Genomic DNA, 24102 nt, shown 5'->3' with positions numbered 1-24102 from the left:
CTTCAAACCTTTTTGCAGGCCAAAATCACCCCTTGGAGCAGAAGTTTATTCAAGGTCACGGCCTTCGGAGGCCTCTTTCCTTGCCTGGTTCGTGAAGCAATTGAAGGTTTGTCCCTTACCTCTGCTAGGTCGTGCGTATTTGAAGGAGATTCACCCTTTCTCCTTGCGAATTCTTCAACTTAAGTGACCGATTTTTTAGGACAAGCCTTTCAAAATTTTCAGATTTGTTTTGAGGACCCTTTTCTACCTCATTTTTGCATAAATTCTTGTAAAATTCCCTCACTGTTTTCTGTTGATTTTTAATGTACCTTGGACAAATGGTTTCCCATGGGTTAGTCTCTACCAAGGGAAAAGTGTCCAAAATAATTATTTTCCTCAGTGTGACTTTATAAAGTGAAAGTGACTTTATAAGTAGTAAAGTCAATGTTAAATTATAAAGTGAAAAGTGAGTTAAAAATTAGAAAGTGAGAATTAAATGCACATTTATTCTCATCCCTTGATCTAAATGAATATGAGCCATTAGATCTTAGGGTTGCCCAAAAGTCATTTAGGGAAACAAAAGGGGGAAAAGAAAAGACTCAAGAGAGATCGCATTCATTCTTCATGAGCAGATTGGAGAAAGGAGGCTGAGAGCTGGAGAAAAGTTCTGAAGGAGAAATTTGTTGTAGCAAGCTGGAGTGATTTCTGGGCAAAGTTGGGCATGAAAATCAAGGTTTAGAAGATAGCAGAAGGTACAATACGAAGAGCATTGAATGTTGTGAGTTGCATGCCGTTCAAGAGAAGTTTTTGAAAAGAAATGAAAAAAAGTCCGTACAGTGGTACGGGAATCCATACAAATCGTACGGGACAGTTCGTACTGTCATATCTGTACAGTACATATTTTCAGCTTCAAGTCGGCACGTAAATCGAGGCAAAGTGGGCACAATTTTCAAGGAGTTTTGGGCTGAAGAGATAAGTTGTATTTTGTTGTTTTGTTTTGTCTGCAAATGTATTTTTCCTGAACTTGAAAGATAAATAAATTTGAAGAGCTCTCTAACAGAGTTTTCCCAAGAGAAGATTGAAGGGGTTTTGCCTGGGTCTAAGTTGACCAAAAATCTGTGTATTTTTATGTGTTGCTGGTCTGGTTATGTCCATATTTATTTTCAGCATGTGTTGACAATCCCATGTGTTTTAATCTGAAAATTTCATTTCGAGAATTCTATATGTTGAATGTATGTTTATGGGAAAGGGCATTTAACTAAATGGGAGTGATAAGGTGAAATTAAAACCGGGTTGGGATTGTTGAAAACTTTTATTTAGTCATCAAATTTCAACATTTTCTTAAGAAGGGATTCTAGTTTTTTCGAAGTTAAATCTTTATTGAAAAACCTTCTTGAAATTTGAGCCCTTTCTCACTATAAAGGTGGCTCTTATCATTGTAACATCATAATAATAAAAGTGAATTTTTCTCTAGGAGCTTGGGGAGTCATCCCCTTGGCATCCATCTCCTTTCTCTTTGAGAGAAGGCCTCTCCTTGTTTGGTGCTTGACTAATTTTCCTTGGAATCCGCTCTTGTTGAATTTTAGCCCTAGAAGACTCCATTAAGCCCATTTAGGATAAGGCGTTAATCATAAGGTGTTGATCATCCATTAAATTAATTAAACCCCTTCTTCTTCACCTTTTTCCTAGACATCTAGTGTCAGTGGCTAGGGTTTTATGTGGAAAATTGCATTAAAGTGAGTTTTTGCTTGATTTTAAAATTCATAAAGTAGGAAGTGCATCAATAAATAACAATAAAGCAAAATCTAGCATAGTTGCATGGTGAAACCTTCCTCTTTAGGGCTGACATCGTCTCTAATTTGCTGCTCATGCATATATTCAGGGAAAAAATTCCATTAATAAATCCTAATCCTTGGTGTCTATTGGAAGGCCCTGTTTCCTTTGTTCATTATCCCTGAAACACCTTTTTATTTGGCTATTATATGACATCGAGTACCTTATCATTGCAAATCAACAAAACCCTAACTTACAACAGCCATCAAGTTGGTCTAGGAATAGAGTACTTGAAAGTTGAAACTTGTCATAGAACATATAGGTCTTGTAGTCGTAGAACATATAGGTCTTATAGGCTTTGCCAATACTTTGTCCCATCTTATAGACCTCTTATCAATCACCTTAAGCCATAGCAATTGAATATCTTTAGGTGATTTAAGGAAGCCTCCCTTGTGATCAAATACCACTAAAAAAACAAGAGAAAGGTTTTTTGATATGACAGTGGCAACCCTTTCTCTTGTTGCCATAAGGTCTGGTTCCACATAGCGGGGCTTTGCACTAGGCCTGCTAGATTTTGTGGCAATAGATACCAAACCAAACCTACTAGGCCAAGTCCATACCTACTCAACCAAGTAGATACTGGACCCCACCTTGGAAAACTCAACATGGAAAATGCAAATTTTAAGGGAAAAAAACTAATTCCTAAACCCTACCAAAAAGCTATAAGGAGACCTTCCACCCCCCACAACCCTTCTATTTTGCTCACACCTCTCTCATTGAGCATATGTGAGCATTTGGACTTTTGGAGCGCAGCATTGAGGAGCAATGATCTCTACCAGCCAGGTATATTGTTTGCTAACAGTTGAGTGATAAATCTGTCCCTACGTTTTCCTCTCGTTAAATTGCAGACTTTAAATCTGTCATTAAAGTTCCATACTTTCAGCCTCTGCTAATTTGAAGTTTCATGTATGAAATTTGTATGTTAAGAATTTAGGATAGGTTTTGCAATGTTGTGCATTTGAATTTGCAAACTCTAATTTTACCATGGCCCCAACAGTCAAAAACCCTAGATGGATCCATGCTGATCTTGTTGATAAGGAGTTTTATTGCAAAAAATGCATAAATTTGGGTGGGGGGTGTTGATAGGTTAAAAGAGCAGTTGATAGGTATAAGAGGCCAAGTTGACCCATGCATGGTGGAGATTCGACAGATTAGATTATAATTGCAAAATCAGCTTGCAAAATTTGCTGAAGACAAGGCTAGGCAAAAGGAGAAGGTTGTAGCATGATTTTCAAATTCTAGTGTCTAGAGGCCATTTAGAGCCTTACTGATTATGTATTTTGCTGTTGATATGTATTGCACCTGGTTCCACTTTGAAAAAAATATATAGATGCACCCTTATAGGTATATGCATGAGCAGATGGTGCATATTTTGTCTCTAATAGTTTGGAATCACGGTTTGGAATAAAATATATAGTTTTTAATTAAAATCTAAATATTTTATGTACTTTTATTAAATCAAGTCTTGAAATCAGATTGGTCTGAGTCAATCCAAGTCCGAGTCAAATTCCAAGTTGACCCTCAACCGATTCCGAGTCCAAGTCCAAGTTTTAAAACATTGCTTACACTACATTAGAGGGGCAAAACTCACTCTACAGCATCCCAAAATAGCTGAACTAGAAAGTCAACTCATTTCCAAAGTCCCATCTTATGCATGAAGTCTCATGTTACGCATTTTCATTAGTTAGCTCATTCTCGACTTTTAGTAGAGCTCACACACCCATTGTTTTTTCATAATGGTTGCACTTTTCAATCCCATTGACCAGCTTTGTGTTCACTTGTTGGACATTAATAAAATTATCTCATTTTATCTTATCATCATTGTCTCCACAACAGCCTAAGATACAAATAGACATTTTTGTTACAAGCGATGCTCTTCATTTCTATAGTCATTTGCAACATAATTCTTCAGTCTTTTTTGCAAGGCTAATTTTTATATATTTTAACACCTTGGCCAGTGAAGCCTGAAAGATGTTCCTTCACCCACCTACATCTCCTAGTGAAATCTTCATTCCAAATACTGACTCACTGCTACCTTTAGGATTGTTTTAACTTTTTAGTTATTTTGGTCACATGTTGATAGGATTTTTTGAGTCTTGAAAGGGCCATTTTGCGAATTCTACTGAAATTTTAGGTCGGCATGTGGTCCCAACCACAGCTCCAGCCACACTCTCACTTCCTATTTCTACCACTTGCATGCCCCTCCCCACAATTTTACATTTGAGCGACTCATATTGTATTTGATATAGGGTTTTTGTTGCTTGAATGGAAGGGTTTTGGTGGCTGCAACTTTAATGCTATTTCCATTAAACTGAGCTAAAACTCTAATATTCCACATTTAACATTTCTCCTCCATGCACAAAAATTGCCATTTGATACTCACAAATTCATTGCTAATTCCTGTCCTTGCTTCTCCTCGCATGCAAAATGAAAATTTAGGTCTTTGGGGGGGGAACAAGATAAGATAAGTTTATTAATGTCCAACGAATGACCACAAAAGTAGGTCAATGGGACTAACGATTCATCCAGTACGAGTACAATGTGGGAATGCAAATGCAACTCCTAGAAAATGCCAAAGCTAAATCTAGGATAAATGAAGTCAAGAATACAACAATAGGAAAGCCTCATAAACATGTATATAACCAGATCACAGTGATGTGGAAGACTAAGAATGGACATCTTAAGAAGTGTCCCCAAGATGGCTCATTGGAACAAGCGACATCCTAGTGACATCCAGGCATCATCTCTTGTGGCCTTCAGGCAGCATGAGATGTCTGAAAAGCTTCGCTCCACACTCAAACATAGGGAACACAAGTGACATCCCAAAACCCACAAGATGCAACCCATATCAAACATTATCTAGACATGTCAAAAGAATTTCAATATTAGTGAGAAATAAGAAATTAAGTTCATCCTTAGTCAAATGGTTATCATTATAAATACTCTAAACCCTAGTGATTCATTGCACAATGACATCTGCGTAATTTGAATTTTGCTTCCTCGCCGGAAGTAGAAAAGGAAAAAGTTAACTTCAAATCCAAACCATAACTTTCCAATAAAAAGGCACCAATCATGAGCACAGAGAGTAAGCTAGAAGGTCTATGACAAACTCAGTGATTTAGCATCAAATAATATCAACATACAACATCCTATTATCCAAGCAACCATAAGACGATTAATTTACACAGATGACAAATCCCCTTTCATATGAAATCTTTTCATCAAGTATTAGGTCAACCCTAAAAAGTTTTCAATACAATGGGTCTAATGCTTTTCTATACGAAACCAAGGTCCTCACATTCAACCAGGTGACCCAAAAAACCAAAGCAGATAGGTTAATGACAAGCTCCTATACCTGGAAATCAAAGTATCGAGGTCCCTCACACAACGTACATTTAGGAATGTCAGTGATCCGTGGCTGCCCTTCTAATCTTGGCCACAAGATTTTTGCATTCTTGGACCTACAGTACCTGTTTCAGAAACATGTTATATCAAGGAAAATTATATTACAATTTGCAGCTCACAATTGTAATGACATAATTACAAATATGAATCACACAATTGTCTAAAAGAAACACTCAACAGAGATAATAAATATATAAGCGTATTTCTAAAGTCTAAGACTACTTAACATGGACCTTAAGAGCTCCACAAGATTCCTCTGGATTAAAATAGAGTTAACACTAATCATACACTGTTGTTTTCAGAATGCTGAGGCAAAGCAATGTTGGTAAGATAATACCTAATTACACATTATCTGCTATGACATCTAATTGGAAACAATATTCAGTGCAATGCACAACTTAGTATCCTGGTAAAACAAGAAAAGGAAAATTGTTGTTTGACTTTAATTAAATCAATCTTTGTTTCCATGAATTCAAGCACAGATAAGATAACGTAAGATTTTTTTATTAATGTCCAGTGTCCACAAATGACCAAGTGATAGGTCAATGGGACTAGAGATTACAAACAATCCCACTAACCAGTAGAAGTGTCTAAAACACTCCTGGAGCTAAAATGCTATCAAACTATAAGACATATAAAAAACAATAAAAGAAAGAAAAGCACGACAGCTAGGCAACCACTGTTACCCTACAATACGTGAGGCCCTAGCTTCAGATCAACATCATAAGTGGAAATGAAAGTAAAAGAACAAGGCAAACCCTACAAGGTGCAAGGCCCTATCCCCACATAAACATCATAAGTGAAAACAATATTAGATGGAGAAGAGGCCTTCCTACTCTCATCAATAAGTGTGAAGGGGCCAATGCAAGCACTAATGATGTCAACCAAAGAGTGCCCAAGGCTAGAGGAGCCTAATTGTACAATCCCTAAGCGAGAAGAGAAGAGAAAAGACCAAAAATACCTCTCTCCTAACATCCAAGACTAAGGAAAAGAAACTCATGATGGAGGTTTGGCTACTACAACTAAGCTAGTTGTAGTGAGCGAGCTTGACTTTGAGGTCTCATATAGATGACATGTCTACAAGCCATGCAAGAGGAGGTACTTTATATAACAAATATACCACCATCCAAATCATGGGTGGAAATTCATCCTAGTACGGAGTGCCTCCACCAACAAAGATACAACAAAAGAAAAAGGTAATGAGCCTAACAAAATTGGGCCTTGAGGAGATGATAGTGTCTTCCATGTGGATCACCACCTCCTAGGCATATAAGGCTAGGAACTTCAAATCAAGGTAATGAAAGGCAATAAGGGAACCACCCAAGCCCTTAAACAGAAGTGATACATCCCCCAAAGCTCATAGTATCTAGGAAACCTAAAGACAAAGTGTTTTGCAAACTTAGTCTCCTAGAGATAGCATAGATAAAAAATCCTCTCAGATCTTGGGAGGTGGTGGTCCATCTCAACCCATAGGTGATGTCAATCACCCCATAACTGGCTGAGAGGGATCTCAATGCTGTTGGAATTTTGGGTAGCTCGAAAGGTATTTTCAAGGGGGAAACCCACCAAAAGTAGTTGGTTAAGAAATTTACCCAAAGTTGGAGTTTTGGACCCGAAGCAGTGGGTTTGAGATCTAAAGAAATCAATTGATTATTCTAATGGGTTGAGAGGCTAAGACCCTAAAGATCTAGAGGTTTCCTAAATGACCCAAGAGAAAAATATAAATAAAGAGCCTAAGGAGAGGCTCCTCTATCACAAGTGAGATGGACTTCACTTGAGGATATTGTGTGCCCTAAATAAGCCACAGATTCAAGAGAGGAACTGCAGCCAGCATAAGGAGGACAAGTTGAAGTGTCTTTCTAGAGTTCGAGGGTTCTATTATTTGACTGAGTCAAGGAACCTGACCGCAAGAAGGAGGTCGTGTGGATTCCAAGTGCTCCATCAGCGAGGAGGTCAAGGATAGCATGAAGAATCTAAGGTTTTTGTGGTAGGGTCGAGTGCCCAAGAGGGAAGTCGTGGGTCTATGGAAGCTACATCAAAGTGGACAAAAGGGTGGTCGAGTCTTGGTTATGTTAGGCCGAGTTATGATCTTGTTTTAGGTTGCTACATGAGAACCTAAGAGGAGGTCACATATCTATCTGAGACAAGATCCGCTTCAAGAGGGCCCTAAGGGTTGGACGCAAAGTTGGGAGACTTGGATAACGCCAAAGGCTTGTAGTTCTTTGGTTTTTTGAAAATTCGCAGCCCTAATCAAGTAACCGCAAGCCTAAAGGACTAGGTTGAGCTAAGTCTAGGGCTGTTGTAACAGGGTATGTAGCAAAAGAACCTAGGTCGAGGCTTCCACAAATATATAAAGGAGTGTAGCAAGCATGCCAAGGGTCACATATCTTGCTGGAGTTGGTCATAGCCTTGTTAGGGCAAGGCCGCATGCAATAAGGAGCTAAAAAGAGGGCATACCAAGGTGAAAGAAGGTTGATAAACAGAGGACGAAGGGTTGTGCCTAGGGCTACTACATGGGGAGCTAAGATTGGTTGTAGGGTTTGGTTCAAAGGAGTAGGCCAACCACAAAAGTAAGGTTGTTCACCAAAGGAGGGCATGAACAATAGTGTTTGAAGGTTGGAATGCAAATGGTCTGAAGGAATTGACCTTTGTGAGTAGCTGGAATATCTGATGTTGGAACATGCAGTGTATTTGAAGGATTAAATGCACTGTGAGTAGCTGGTTTGACAGAGATCTGAAAGGAGTCAAATCATTGTGTGAATGAGGCAAAGGACAGCCAGGAAACATTGACAAATAAGGACTGAAAGGGTTGATTGTATTAGCAAGTAAGTTGTTTGTTTTGTGATTGTTTAGTTGGGCAGTTTGAAGGTCAAAATGGATCTGACCTCAAGCCCTAATCTATTTGTATACTATGTATACTAGTTGTACTACTGATATGAAAGGCCATGATCGCTAGTATGAGAACCCCATGATTCTTTTATTGATGGACTAATAAAAAATCAAGCTTTGGGTTCAATATATCTATGTACTTAATTTATTTCACTATTGTAAATTTTCGTTGTGCAAAGTGCTTGTAAGTTGTGGGTTCCTAGTGTGTTTGTGTGTCTGGTTAGCCACAAACCAGATCTAGGTCCCAAGGAAAATCCAACAGATGCTATGATCCCAATGATGTCGACTATAGTCAAGACAAGCAATGCAATCGTCCACCAATGACATGACGTGCTTATAATAAAGGGGCATCTTGAAACCAATAGTTTTTGGTGAGAGGAACCAAGTGGCATAAATGTCTCTTCAATATATGTCATCACTAACTACCCTATTGATCTCTACTTTTGTGGGAAGTAGGTGGCCAAGAGCATCCAAAGCATTACCAAAACAAAGGTGATGCTCTGTAGAGATACCAATAGACTTAGAATCTCTGAAGGTGCAAATCTTGTGCTTCAAAAAAAGATGAGTCTTGGAATGTTCTGCAAGAGTAATGGATGACCTCCAAACTTTATCTAAACAACGACCAATGGCAACATCCATTTGCAATAGATCATATGCCATAGCATGATAGTTTGAACCAATGTTACATTTATCTTTATTGGTGATTTATCGCCAGGGGTCCAAAATTTAAACTATCAGAAATATCAGGGAAAATATCGGAAATTGTCAGGAAACTTTAAAAATACAAAACTAATCATTTTTTTCAATTTTTAACAACATCGACATCAAATAAACACATTGCTACATAAATATGAAAGTAAAATTAATATATAAGATGTCAAGTGACACATTTTTACTAGGGTCGTGATGGAGGATTTCAATAGTCAATGCCACAAACATTGAGGTACATAGAGGGCTTGGTGATCTTGATTAAATGTTACTCCCATACCTTCATACATCATAGAATCCAGTAGAAACATTGCAGTCCCGACAATCCTAAAATCCTGAAAACTATTAACTTATTAAGTCTACTAAATTTTGAATAGGATCTAAAATTCTACTTTCTCCATATGAAATTCAATGAAGTTGAAAGCAATGTTAAAAATTTAAACGAAATGATGAAAATAAAAGATAAAAGAGAATGTCACTTTAAGAATTTAATATTACCATTAACTACTAGTGTATGTATCTCATGAGAAGAATCATGGGAAATGAAAACAATAGATTTCCCCTTGTTTGCTTGATGGAAATAGTCAGAGTATCCTATCACTTTTACTTTAAGAATTTAATATTAGCATTAACTACGAGCGTATGTATCTCATGATATGCATCATGGGAAATGAAAACAATAGATTTCCCCTTGTTTGCTTGATGCAAATAGTCAGAGTATCCTCACAACTCAATCCCCTAACACACTTTTAAAAAATTAGGGTTAAAAGGAAAAAAAATTGGTAAAAAATTGTAATTGACTAAGTCAGGGAAATAATTTCAAAATTATCGTGATAATTATCTAAATTATCACAATAAATTGAAATTATCGCAATAGTTTCAAAAGGGAAAATTGTTGCGATAATTATTGCCAATATTATCGTCGAGGTTGGTTTTACCAATATTATCATGATAATTCCAATGTTATCGCGATAAGTGCAACACTACCTAAAACATTAAGTAAAAGCACATGATTGGAAAATAGTTAAAATACCCTGCTGAATGGTGACCCACCATCCTCTAAGAGGAATGTCGGATGGTGAGAAGTGTCTAATCGTTGCAAATGATTGAGGTATTGATTTTTGGGTAATTGCAGGAGATATTCCCAAGCTACACAAGTTAAAAGAAAGAAAATATAAATTTTAAATTAGAAGAAAGAAAATTAATATTAAATTTAATTTACAAAGAGACATGCCTCTTGGGCACTCTAAAATCACTATAAAAAGACACTTGAACTTCTCATTTTAATACACACTCACTCATCACTCACAGTTTTCTCTCTCTCACACACATGGGAAGTAATCTGAGAAAGAGGTTGAAGTTTCTAAGGAGTCGAATTTCTGAGACAGTCAATGTTTGACCAGTTGAATTTTTTGAGTGTAATTACTTAATGATGTTTTGGAGTGGTGTTGAAGTAATATCATATATCAATGGAAGTAATTATCAATTGCAGAAAATTGTGCTTGAATAATTAGCACTAGAAAATCAACATCATATCAAAGCATAGATTATGGTGGGCAGTGTTAAATTTTTGGGGTTACAATCTTTATGTACAACATATTTACTTTTACTCCTACCTAGATTTATGCAAAGAATTGCATAAATTATGGTGGGCAGTAATTCCTAGTAAATATGTTTAATTACCGAAATATAAAACATGTACTGCATATTTACTTTTTACTTCTACCTAAATGTATGTAAAGAATAGCAAAATTATGAAGGAACAATTCAACAAAGTCAAAAACTATGTGGGTGGATTACAACCTAATTCCAACGGAGTAAAATACAAATTTTAATATGAGAAGAGATTTAGCCTTGTAACACTAATGAGTAAATGGTTAGAAAATATTTGTGGGGTGAGTAACGACATAGATCCACTAGTGTTTATAAGAAATTAACCTAGGAGATTTAAAGGGCATCTCAAAGGATTCTCCCAAGATCGAGCATAAACTCAACAAGAGTGATTTATGTTTGAGAGGGAGAAATTGTACAAACATCTAGAACCGTGCTTGTTAACCAAGAGCTTCTAGTTCAGAGGGAGCAGACAGTCAGTTAGATTGGAAGGATGTAGCCTATCAGAGATCCAAAGGATCTCACATGGATATTTATGTTGAGGAGCAAGAGGCTCCCAAGGATGTGGGCTCAGGGCCTTCTGAACCTATGGAACATCCTTTAGATCATCAAGAAGACCCAAAAGGGCCATTGAGCCAATGGACCCACTTAGGGTCGTTGTTCTAGAATCCAAGAAGAGGTTGGCATGGCTTCAAAGTACATTGAAGGATGCAGAGGGGCATGCAACTCCCTGTGGCACTTTAAGGAAAGAAAACATCCTAAGAAGTACTCAGGATATGCAACATTGATGAGTCACATCATTGATTCCGAGCCATCCAACTATAAGGAGGTAGCAGGCCAACAAGTTTGGAAGGATGCCATGATGGAGGAATATCAATCCATCATGAAGAATGATGTGTGGGAAATTGTGTTGATACCTGAGGGGAAGTCAGTGGTGAATTCCAAGTTGATCTACAAGATCAAGCATGCGGTAGATGGCAGCATAGAGAAGTACAAAGTGAGATTTGTGGCAAGAGGGTTCTCCCAAAAGGAGGGAGAAGACTATGACAATACATTCGCTCCAATCGCCAGATACACTTCTATTAGAACTATTATTTATATTGCTTCTATTATGGGTTGGAAATTGCATTAAATGGATGTGAAAATGCTTTCCTCAATGGAGTGATTGAGGAAGAAGTGTACACAGAGCAACCTCAGGGATTTGATGTACATGAGAAGGAGTCTCATGTCTGAAGACTGAAGAAGCCTTTGTACAGACTCAAGTAGGCACCTCGGGCTTGGTATTCTCGGATTGATGGAAAACTTATGAGTCTTGGTTTTACCAAGAGTGATGTTGATCCCAATCTTTACTACAAGGTTGTTAAAGAGTGGCAGAAGTGAGGTCGGATCTTCCTTGGTCAAGGGAAGTATATTATTACGATCCTTCAGAGATTTGGGATGAGGGACTGCAAGTCCATGGCCACTCCCATTATGACCAATTTGAAGAAGTTGAGAGGTTCTGACTCAGAATTGGTGGATCCCTCTATGTATCGACAGTGGATCAAATCCTTGATGTATCTGGTTAATACCAGACCTGATATTTGCTTTACAATGAACTCTTTGAGCTAGTTCATGATGGAACCTAAGCATGTTCATTAGATTGTGGCAAAGCATGTGTTGAGGTATCTGCATGATACAATCAATTATGGATTGCAATATGTCTCAAATGGTGAAGTACAGTTGTAGGGATACACAGATTTTGATTGGGCGGGAGGTGCCAAAGAGGGGAAGAGCACATCAGGATGTTGCTTCAGTTTGGGTTCTCTTATGATATATGGGATGAGCAGGAAGTAGACATTTGTCGCACTCAGCACTATAGAGGTTGAGTATATTATAGCTAGTTTGGCGAGTTGTGAAGCAGTGTGGCTTTGGAAGCTGCTTGCAGGATTGTCTGATCAGGTGTCGGAAAAGACCGTGATGACAAGTCGAAGAACATTGAGATCAAGTACCACTACATCTGAGACATGGTATAGAAGGGAGTAGTGAGGCTCCAATACATTTCTACGAACAAGTAGGTTGCTAACATTCTCACAAAGCCTCTGTCCTGAATGAAGTTTGTATACTTCAAGTACAAGCTTGGAGTGGTTAAGAATGCCTCCCTCGTTGAGAGGGAGTGTTGATGTTGTAGCATCAGGGCAGACATTCTCCCTAGGTCAAGGGTATTGTCGGGTGCCATGTAATGTGGCTAGGGAGAATGGCCCAGATAGCATCAAGGCCCAAAGTGCTCCCCCGATCAAAAGGTTTTGACCATATTGCCAAGGGTTACTTGGCTAGTGGGTAGAGTGAGTGCCTCAAAGCATCGGGAAAGTATTTTTACCATTCAAGTGTTATGTGACGACATGGGGAATGGTAAATGGGCCCAGGGTTTCACCATTGGTCAGGGAAAATTGACCTAGTTCCAAGTGACGACTTGGTTAGTTGGTGACCCAAGACTAGTTTTGTTTTTACCCCGGTCAAGGGGTACCTGACCATATCACCAAAGGGTATTTGGCTAGTGGGTGACTAGATCTTTTGCATGATGTTGATGCAAGATGCTTTCCACATGGTTTTGGAATGGAACATGAAGTGGATGGATACATTAACATAGCGGGCTCATTCAATCTTTTCTTGGAATGAAGAAATTTTTCAGCTAAGTGGGCATCTTGAGGAAGTCAAGGTGAATACCTCCCCAGCTAAGAGAGTGTTGATTTTTGGGTAGTTGCAGGAGGTATTACCTAGCTACACAAGTTAAAAGAAAGAAAAATTTATTTTAAATTAAAAGAAAGAAAATTAATTTTAAATTTAATTTGCAAAGAGACATGCCTCTTAGGAACTCTAAAATCACTATAAAAAGACGCTTGAACTTCTCATTTTAATACACTCATCACTCACATTTTTCTCTCTCTCTCTCACGTGGAAAGTTATCTAAGGAAGAAGTTGAAGTTTCCAAGTCGAATTTCTGAGACAATCAATGTTTGACTAGTTGAATTTTTAGAGTGTAATTACTTAATGATGTTTTGGAGTGTGTTAAAGTAATATCATATATCATTGGAAGTAATTATCAGTTGCAAAAAACTATGCTTGTCCAATTAGCACTAGAAAATCAACCTGAGTAACATGGCATATCATCATATACTGAGCAATGTAGGGTAGTTGGTTGGTTGGCTGTCCATATTAGGAGAAAAATTCTCCTATGGGGTTACCCACTTTTTGGAGGGCAACAGCCCACAACAAATTCCAAACAGTTCACCCTCTCAGCCAGACTCTCTCAAGCCAAGTGCTCAACCTCTTAGAGTGTGCCACATGGTCCTAACGCTCATAAGGCCAACCATCCTTCCCTATGGTACCTAGCACTCCTACATAAGATAGATGCACATCCTATTCAAGGCCCTGTTACCCATCCACATCCATGGGTAACCCTAGGAGAAAAAATTTCTCCTATGGTGTAGCTTGCCAGCCAAAAGCCCCTACTATGATCAATGAATAGTCAACCTCAGATGCCTCTCACTCATTCTCTAATCAGTACACTCATTGATCTAGCCTCCTCATTCGATGAAGGTAGGCCATCTATTGTGAGATAGATTAACCATCTTTGCATTCAAGTTCTTCATTTAATGTTTAAGGCACTCTAGTATGGATCACAAATTGAAATCAGATTATAGACCGCTATTAGTTGTGTACTTGTTCCCTTATTTCACCTCGGTGGTTGTCATTTGCCCTAGTACAGTGTGACATTCATTAGGGTCATTCTTTCACTATCTAGGAAAGGAAAAAATATGAGGTTGTGATGATGGTAGCACTCCATATTATTCATACTTAACACTTGTCATTGTTTCCTAATTTTGTTATCGCATCTTTTGACTAATGTTGTTAGTCACTCATACTAGTTCCCTGTTGACCTTGTCCTATGAGAAGGGTTTGGAAATAACTGAGGTTGATGCAACTATAAGAGAAAAAAGCATAAGCCAAATGTTAAAATGAAAAAGAATTGCAAGGGATGTAAAGCAATCAAAAGTCAATTATAGCTTGAGCTCTACCCCCTCTTATATAGCCACTCATTCCCAAGAGTATCCATGCATATCATGCTTATCAAAGTAAAAGGAACTCTCAATGAACATCTCAACCATGATAAAGCAATAAACTACCCATCATTAAAGGAGGATTATATCATCACTATTACTCTATAAATCAATGACACGTGTCAAGCAAGCCATTTCAAATTAAGAAAAAGACATATGGGGGCCTGGAAAAACAAAGGCGAGGCAAGGTAACTCAAGAAGCTAAGCACTCCCTCTACAAAGGCGCTCATGGACAATGGTTTTACATAACCTAGTATAAGACTATGACAAATTTTATTAAGTAAACCCCAAGCCATAATGTCTCTCACTTGCACCTATTATTTGAAAGGGTCAACCTACAAGTTGGTCCTCCCCTTAGGGTTGGAAAAATCTAACAGGCTCACGTGATAACCCTCTCAAACATAAGTATGGTAACTTGTGCACAATCATAAGCTAGCAATAGTACGACATTTGACAATGATACTTATGTGAAGTACTTTAATGGCTTTGACATTGAATATGATCCACCTTGATGCTCTTATGGTTCTTGTACTCATGATGTTGATTTCAATTAATTTTTTTAGTATGTGTTAGATAATTCTTCCAAGTACTGCCAAGATCCCTTGAGGGACAATATGATGCCTCTGCAACTCTTCATAGATGATGTCCAACCACTTTGATGATGACACGATGCACTTTAACAAAGGATGTTGGGCACCTGTTGATGAATGTTGACCTTCAAGATGACTTGGCACCATTGATGAGAACCTCCCTCAACCTCAAGACCTTGGACATTGGTGATCTAGGCTAGGACATTGCTTGGAGATCAGGGGTGCCCAAGAGATGACAGGACACCCCCAGGTTGGCATTGTACCTTCTTGATGGACATTGTTTGATTCTTAATGATGATCGACAATGACTTTGTATCCCCCCAAAAGAGATTTCACACCCTTTACCTTAGTGATATCATGCACTAGTATGATGATGTCACCTTTTGATGGATTTGATCATGACATTACCTTACTTGATGGTGACATTGGTCCTAAGAGGGTCATCTTTGGTGATGAGGCACCATTTTGATGAGGAGACATGACTTTTGGGATGAGGCAAACCCCTTTGGTTATCCCTTGCACTTTTTCATGGAGACGCATGCATTTTGGGATATGACGTCACCTTTGCAGGCTTGTAGACTCACATTCTTGGGATAATTAAGGCTCATTTTCATGTTATTTCATTACTTGGATATCCTTGAAGTTGGTTGGATGACCCATCCACCTTGTATCATGGATTTAGTAGCTTTTTGGGTTTTAGCCCTATCCAAACCAATGTCTCCAAGCAAAAATCACTTCCACTAGCAAGCCGCATCCATATGCCTCACATTTTTCCCAATGTAGTGAAAAAGAGACAAATTTCCCTCTCTTGGAGAGAGGTTGAATTATGTGTGATACTGAAAAGAGAAAATGAGAGGAGGTTCTATTTATATGAGCCTTCTCCCACTCGCTTTTACAATAACTCAACTAAAAATACCTATTGACAAGTTTAATTTAAGTGTTCCACAAGAAAGAGGTTACAAGCCAACCTCATAGCTCAAAAACATAACAAATGTGCCATAAAATCCCACATGTATGGGAGAAATGCTCCTAAAGCATGACATCATCCTCCAAATGAGCTCAATAAGCCACCAAAAGGTGTGATAAGGGCTAATGAGTGCTCCATACTCCAAGATGCATCTCAAGGATCATGTGTTAGCCAACCAAAGTCACTCCATGCCAACACGTCCTGTCCAAGGTGCGCTACGTCACCCTTAAAGGAGCAAAGGAGGTGATGTGGCACTCAATAACTCAAGCGTTGGGGCTCCAAGGTGATGTACAAGCCCTCCCTCGTCATCTCAAGGATGGCCATCATCATCTAGGCTCTGGAACAAGCAAGGTCATTTAAACAATGTTGAGGCTGACCTGGGGGCATCCTAGGTCCATTGGGCACACAATCAATATCTCCAACACCAACCTTCATCGGCTCAGCATTTTGGCCTCTAGGGATCCCTTGGGGTGACAAGCATCATGTAGGGACATCAAATAGCCCAATGCTCTGCTCTAGATAGCAAATGTTGTATCATAAAGGTCAATCTCTGTCTCTACAATGGATGGTATGACCTCTGCTGCTCTGCTATAGAGGGGGCAATCACCTCAAGAAGCCATCTGTTTGTTGAGAAATCTAGGGCATCAAGATTAGGTGATTTCTTTGTTAATGATAATTGCTTGTGAATGCTTTTTACTTCAATAGATTACGATCTTCTTTTGAGTTAGATTATTATTGTGTTCTTTTCATCAAACAGCTATCAATGCATAAACAACAAAGAGACAAGAGACACATGATATAGGCTATCAGCCAGGGCCAAAACCTCTCCCACTTGAGAGGAAAACACAAACGAATTCTTCTTCTTATAGAGACTCCAATTGACGAATACCAAGACCAAGACCCTTGACCTATTTGCCACTCCAAGACCAAGACACAAAGCTTCCTTGATGAGATCCTTCTTGCTTGAGTCAACAATAGTCAAACCTCTGCTTCTTCCTCCTCGACTATCCTTTAGAATTCGGCTTCCTTTTTCTCTGCTTCAGATCTACAACCTTTTTGGCCCTAATTAGAAACCCTTAGCACGTGTGGATGACCAACTTTGACCCTTGATTATCTTCAATCTAGAGGGAGACCTCTTCTTGACAATTCGGCTTGAGATCTTCCTTGTTCTTCAACCAAAATATTCTCTTACTATGACTGTAATAATTCGCCCATTTTCATGCAACAAACATGTTTTCAATCTCGCACGTGTGGAGTGTACTTGGTCCAAAAACAGTCCCAAAAAAATGCCAAAAGACTTCACTCTTCCTTCCCTTCCCTTCACTGGTTATAAGGCTTCTTCTTGATTAACTTCGCACTTCTTTCTAGCTTCAGACCTTTATCGAAAATCTCTCTTTGAAATGAGGCCGAGTTGCCCTATTTATAGTGGTTTGCCCATAAAATAAGCCAACTTGAGTTGAAGGTGAGCCGACATGTCCTTTGGTGTAGATTATTTACTCCATCTTGAAGTCGACTTGTTTTAGGAGCTATTGCTTGGTCTTGGAGGGCCTTTTAACTCTTTTAATAATTCATGCAAATGCCCAAGAAGGGTCCTTCATACATGAAGTTGACTCTATAGACTTTTATGACTTGACGACAAAACCTAAAGGCTCACAATGGGATACTTAACTAAAATAAAATTCCTTGATCATGAAAAGTATGATTCAAGTATTACATAAATAATTTTTATTTTCTTCTTTACATCAATTGCATAAAAACATATTTACACGTCATTATGAAGACTGAACCTAGTTACACTTTTCAACACTCCCTCTTAACTAGGGAGGTATTCATAATCCATACAAGGTACTTGTACATTCTCAATCTAAAGAATTCTCATAAGAAGAGTCGGATTGGCAACCCATTTGTATAGCATCATATCAACCAGCTTTGTCACATAGCAAGGCCTTGACTAACAGCTCTATCTCTCCACAAGATCTGAGTTCAATGCTGGTGAGACCAATGATGTATAGACACCTTCATCATTGTCTCTCTCAGAGCATACCCCACCCGAGTTCTCAAGGTGTGTTCCACCAGGACTATTCTTATCTTGGATTCCCAATCCTCAAAGAATATCGGCCTCTACGACTACTCTTATCTTGGATGCCTTAACTCATCCTCAAAGAGCATTGGATGCCACATGTTTACCCAATCCTCCATTTTGTCTTACCAAGTGAAGACAAGAATGATGTGTCTATCTCTCCCTTTAATTAGGGAGGATACGTCTATTCCAATGAAGGAATGTACTCATTCCTACAAAAGGAATGTAGCTAAGTTCCCTCTTGGCTTAGGAATTTTCTTCCAAGTTTCTACCAAGTTAGAAACTTGTTTCCAGGGTCCCTCTTAATTAGAGACCTACAGCATCTCTTAGGTGGAGATGATAGGACAACCAGCTGCTTGAAGAACTCCTCCTCACAATGTCATGAACTTTTTCTTTATTCGGGAGTCTTCATGTTCTTTTTTTTTTCGGGGGGGGGGGGGGGTGGACTTCTTTGTAGAGCACAGACCATCCATCACTTTCATCCATGGGTAGTCATGTCACTATTCCTTTCATCGAAAAGTGATCCATCAGTTCCATATATGGCCTTCCTTCATGCCATGTTGCCTTCTTCATAACATGTTTCCTTAAGGATTTATCATCCTACTACATGGGCATCAGTGGTGGAAGATATACATAGCTCTTCCCTTGGCAGCCCTGCATAAGCCCATCCAGATACCATTCAAAAATAAGGAATAAACATTAAATCAAAATTACCTTTGTGATGGTCTTTCATCATGACATCTTCTACTTCGTGATCCAGGAGGATCTCGTCAGATCAGTTGCACAGGTTCATCGTCAGTGTGCAGTGTCGTCGTCAGCATTCAGTTCATTGTCGTCAGCTTCGACAGTGTTGTTAAGGTTCAGGTTGTTCAAGTGATGTTAATGGTTTTCTTGGTGATGGTTTTGTATCTGGTTGTCAACAAGTGTTCCTCGATAGTTCCTCCAAGGTTGATCATCGACATGGGTGTGTCGTCCGTTCCAAGGGTTCGAATTGGGTTGTCGTCATGGTGTTAATGACTAAATGTCATATTGTGACAAAGAAGTTTGTAATGGGTTTTCTCTATGGTGGAACTAAACCTAAGCTAGGTGGCAAGACCTTTTGTAATGGCCTTAAGCCTAAGTCTAAGTCCTAACCTAAGACCTAGCACTCAAGCTATGGTGTAAAACATATGTTATTAAACCTATGCTAAAGTCCTAACACTAAGCTATGGTGTCAAACCCTAGTGCTAAACCTATGACATAAAACATTATTTAAAAACCTAAGTCTCGGACCATATTACAAAACATTACATTTTAATGTATTCAAACCTAACACATAGAACCTATGTACAACTCTCGGGCTATGTAAATACAACAAAACATTACAAAAACATACAAAACAGTCATAAGACGCAGTCGTGACTGTGCGGGAGAAGACCGCGGGCAGTAGTGGTCATGTGAGCGAAGGTTAAGTTAATTGTCGGCTTGGAAACCGTGCGGGGAATTGTAACCGCATCGGAAACTGCAGCATGTGAACAGGCGGAGGTATCAACCATGACCGTAGTCCCTAACCGCGGGGAGTTAACCATTGGCTTGGAAACCGCGCAGGGGATGTCAACCATGTGAATAGGCAATGTTAGTTAATGGGGCGGAGTTCAGCCTAACTGCGTTATAACCGTCGGAGGTTGTGATATGTGAACAAGTTACAAGTTATATCACCGCGTCGGAACCTCCAGGGTAAGCCGCAACGGTCAGAGGTAAGTGGACAAATGCAAAACCGTCAGAGCGATGGTAGCCGGAACCGCCGGGGGAAGACCGCGGAGGTGGCAGTTGGTGGTTAGACCACCGCCTATTCACATGGGCGGTCAACCTCCTCCGCTCGGTCAGTAAGCCGCCAACGGATATGGTTTAATATAAAGTATTTTTATGGGTCTTGTTAAGTTGTTTTGCTATTATTAATATAACCACCATGTGACTAGGTAGAAAGATGTCCTCTTGTAACAAGACCGAGCCACTAAACCTTTAATGCAACAACATTCATGCCTATCTGAGCCTGAGAGAGCTCGAATGAACCCAAACAAACTATAAATTCACCTTTTTGTCATGGAGAAAAACATTAGAGTGATTTTGGTTTTTGTATGCAGATTCTGGAGGTTATAGACAATTTTGTTTTCAGTGTAACAAGAGCATCCAAAGTCGGAATTGGGAACCGTGACAGGCGTTGGAAAGCTGGTTCAGAGAGCTATCCTTTGATAGTGACCAAAAGTGCCTGCGTGCACATTCAGTTTGGTCAAATCTTTGTGTAATCGACCTCTTTTGTTTCAATCCTAATAAAGCAATCGCCCATCTTGAAAGCAGATCCGGAGACATAGTCCATCAGGGACAAACTCCGTAATCAATTTGGTTATCTGGTATCGTTGTGTATTCGTTGTTTTCATTACCGTTTTGCATCTTACTTATGTTTTATTAGTTGTCGTAAAGTCTTTCTTCTCAAGCAGTTCTCTCGATTTCCGCACTTTCAGTTAACAATCAATTCATTAATGGCTAATCAATTCTACATCAGTTTTAACTTATGATCATTTCAGATCAGTTCAGATCAGCACCCTGCATAGACATTGACACATCTCCAAATGATATATATTGTCAAGGGTCTCATTCCTTTTCAGACTTCATCAAAGTCTTCATATCTTTCATGGAGATATCCTAGTCAAATCTTTCAGTCCTCGGATGTTGAATACCTTTTCCATAGTTGCATATTTCATGATCTCTTCCTTTCTTTCTTCACACATTTCCTTCGAAGAACTTCCAGTGATAGTTCCTCCAATTTGTCAACCACCTCATATTCCATATGAGGACATATTATGTTGATTTCATCTAGACAATGTGTGACCCATTCCTTCCTGCATCCTTTTAAAGGAGATCTTTTCTTTTGATCATGCTCTCGAGATAAAGCATTTATCTATGCTACCTATAACCATATGACATGACTCTATAATATTGAATACAAGCATACATACCTCATTTTCCTTTAGGTCATCTTAGACTTCCTTTCAGCAGCTTCCTTGATTGAAACTTGAAAGAACTTCAACCCCTTGATTTGCTTCACTTCTTTTCTCATCATACCATCATCCCATGAATTCCACAAGTTGGAATTCTTGATGAAACCCTTGCTTCCTTTTGATTGATGAACCTTCCAATGAAGATTCCAATAGAGGATCTTGAGTATCCTCATCTAGCAAATGTTTCCTTTTGACTGATGTATGATGAGCTTTGTACTAGATGACTTTTTCTTCTTTTTCCCATAAGTACCACCTATGTTACTAAAGAGGTTTCCAAGAGCTATATCCTTCCATGGGTGACTACCATGGACTTCAATTTTATCTATCTTTCATGCTTCTCTATGATGATGTCACGAGTTCTTGCTTTCAATGCTTTTATGATGCCATGATGCATCCCATCGTTTTTCTTAGTGAATCATGATAGCCATATCTTACAACAGAAGACTTAAGAATATGAACTTGAAAAGAACTTAGGTGAGAAAGACTATCTCAGTCATAGTAGAGATCTCTTACTTCCTCTTTCTTGGACTTCTTTTCAGCTCCCTCCACTTATTCGATGATATGGGCTTCTTCTCTACCTCTTTTATTATTGTCCTTCTTGAGCTTAGGACAATCTCTTTTGTAATGCCCATATCCCTGACATCCATAGCATTGAATCTTAGCCATGTTCCTTCTCTTTTTTTGAGAACCAAGTTTTCCAGAGTTTCCTCTTCTCTTTGTCATAGCAACATATGCTTGATTTTGCTCACTGGTTCCCACATCAGTTTTAACCTTCAGCCTAGTTTCTTCAATCTTGCATAGTGACCATAGAACCTGGAATGGAGTGGCTTCTTTCTTCCCATAAATGCTTGAAGTAAAGTTACCCCACTCCTCTAGTAGTGCATTTAGTACTACAGTGGTCATCTCCCTGTCAGACATTACTTCCCCCATATCTTGAAGTTGATCCCTTATCTCATATATCCTCATAAAGTATGAGGTTATTCCTTCTTCTTTCAATATCCCTAGTTTGTAGAGTTCTTGCCTTAGAGAGATAACTTCTCCTACAATGGTTACAAAAAACAACTCTACCAATTTGTCATATATTTCTTTTGAGGTGTTGAGTTTAGATACACATGGAATGAGGAGATCCTTGATGGATTCTATGAGAATCCTTTGAGCCCTCATTTCCCCTTTCATAAACTTCGCAAGTTCTTGAGCATCTTCTTTCGCTAGTTTGGTGATAGATCCTTTGACGTGTTCCATAACCTCATTTTCAATGAGATTCAAATCTATCATCTTCTTCCATGCAAGATAGTTTAAAGCCCCAACCGATTTGTTGCTTTCCTTGCAAAAAGACATTTTGACAAATTCAGACATAAATATACTTACTTGTGAAGATGTTTCTTCCACTCGCTACCTCCTTGAATTCGATGATAATATAGATGATAGACAACTTCTCCTTAATGAAGATAGATCTCTTCAAGAATGATCCTTGACCCCACAAGGAGGGAGATCACTTTAGATCCTTTGATGGTGTTGTCCTTGTTGATGATGACTTCTTGATGATGCCTTCAATGGTAAGGACCTTGCTTCAATAAGAGGGAGATCGCCTTAGAATCTTGATGAAATGTCCTTGGTCTTGCTTCTCTCAAAGGAACTTGATGTATAAGTCCTTCAACTTGAGTAGGGTCTTTGTGGTCTCTTGAGATGACATGAGGATTCCAAGACTTCTTGTTGGTGCAAACTTTCTTCTAGATTCATTTTGATCCCTTTCTTGAGATTTGAGCCTTGAGTTTTCCTTGATAAGATACCCTTCCTTGATTTTGTCACCTTAGCTCTAATACCATGTTGAGGAATCTAGGGCATCAAGATTAGTTGATTTCTCTATTAATGATAATTGCTTGTGAATGCTTTTACTTCAATAGATTAGGATCTTCTTTTGAGTTAGATTATTATAGTGTTCTTTTCATCAAACAGCTATCAATGCATAAACAACAAAGAGGCAAGAGACACATGATATAGGCTATCAGCGAGGGCCAAAACCTCTCCCACTTGAGAGGAAAACCCAAACGAATTCTTCTTCTTATAGAGATTCCAATTAATGAATACCAAGACCAAGACCCTTGACCTATTTGCCACTCCAAGACCAAGACCAAGACACAAAGCTTCCTTGATGAGATCCTTCTTGCTTGAGTCAAAAGTAGTCAAACCTTTGCTTCTTCTTCCTTCTCGGTTATCCTTCAGAATTCGGCTTCATTTTTCTCTACTTCAGATCTACAACCTTTTTGGCCCTACTTAGAAACTCATAGCACGTGAGGATGACCAACTTTGACCCTTGATTATCTTCGCTCTAGAGGTAGACCTCTTCTTGACAATTTGGCTTGAGATCTTCCTTGTTATAGAATTTAGGCTTCTGTGATCCATATGAAGTTTATTGAGAAGGTCTGAAACGTGTCGACAAATGAATTTTGATGTGATTATCACCGAAAACCTTCTCAATAATCTTCCTTGTTCTTCACCCAAAATATTCTCTTACTATGATTGTAATATTTCACCCTTTTTCCTGCAACAGACACGTCTTCATTCTCGCACGTGTGGAATGTACTTGGCCCAAAAGTAATCCCAAAACAATGCCAAAAGACTTCGCTCTTCCTTCCCTTCTCTTCGTTGGTTATAAGGCTGCTTCCTGATGAACTTCACACTTCTTTCTAGCTTCAAACCTTTACCGAAAATCTCTCTCTGAAATGAGGCCAAGTTGCCCTATTTATAATGGTTTGCCCATCAAATAAGCCGACTTGAGTTGAAGGTGATCCAACATGTCCTTTGGTGTAGATCATTTACGCCATCTTGAAGCCAACTTGTTGGAGGTGCTTTTGCTTGGTCTTGGAGGGCCTTTTTACTCTTTAAATAATTCATACGAATGCCC

At 38.8% G+C, this 24102-nt stretch overlaps 1 protein-coding gene across 2 annotated transcripts in view; it reads right to left on the bottom strand.

The window, feature by feature from the left end:
- The window catches only part of LOC149246691 (zinc finger (MYND type) family protein / programmed cell death 2 C-terminal domain-containing protein), a 117179-nt gene that overhangs the window by 27843 nt on the left and 65234 nt on the right, over nucleotides 1-24102 (bottom strand). Inside the window, exon 9 of one of the 2 annotated variants that reach the window (XM_089458000.1) lies at nucleotides 5128-5282. The exons of the other annotated variant lie outside the window; for it this stretch is intronic. Within the exon in view, the coding sequence (XP_089314126.1) occupies nucleotides 5162-5282 (121 nt within the window). The 3' untranslated portion in view covers nucleotides 5128-5161. Of the gene's footprint in view, nucleotides 1-5127; nucleotides 5283-24102 lie in introns of those variants that run through there. 2 annotated transcript variants of the gene reach the window in all.

Source organism: Pinus tabuliformis, chromosome 7, assembly GCF_031772625.1.
Source record: "Pinus tabuliformis cultivar Carrire ecotype Pingquan chromosome 7, CPIR1, whole genome shotgun sequence".
NCBI classification, from domain to species: Eukaryota; Viridiplantae; Streptophyta; class Pinopsida; order Pinales; family Pinaceae; genus Pinus; species Pinus tabuliformis.
Note: the sequence above shows the minus strand (reverse complement) of the source record. Positions and strands in the feature narration are given on the sequence as shown.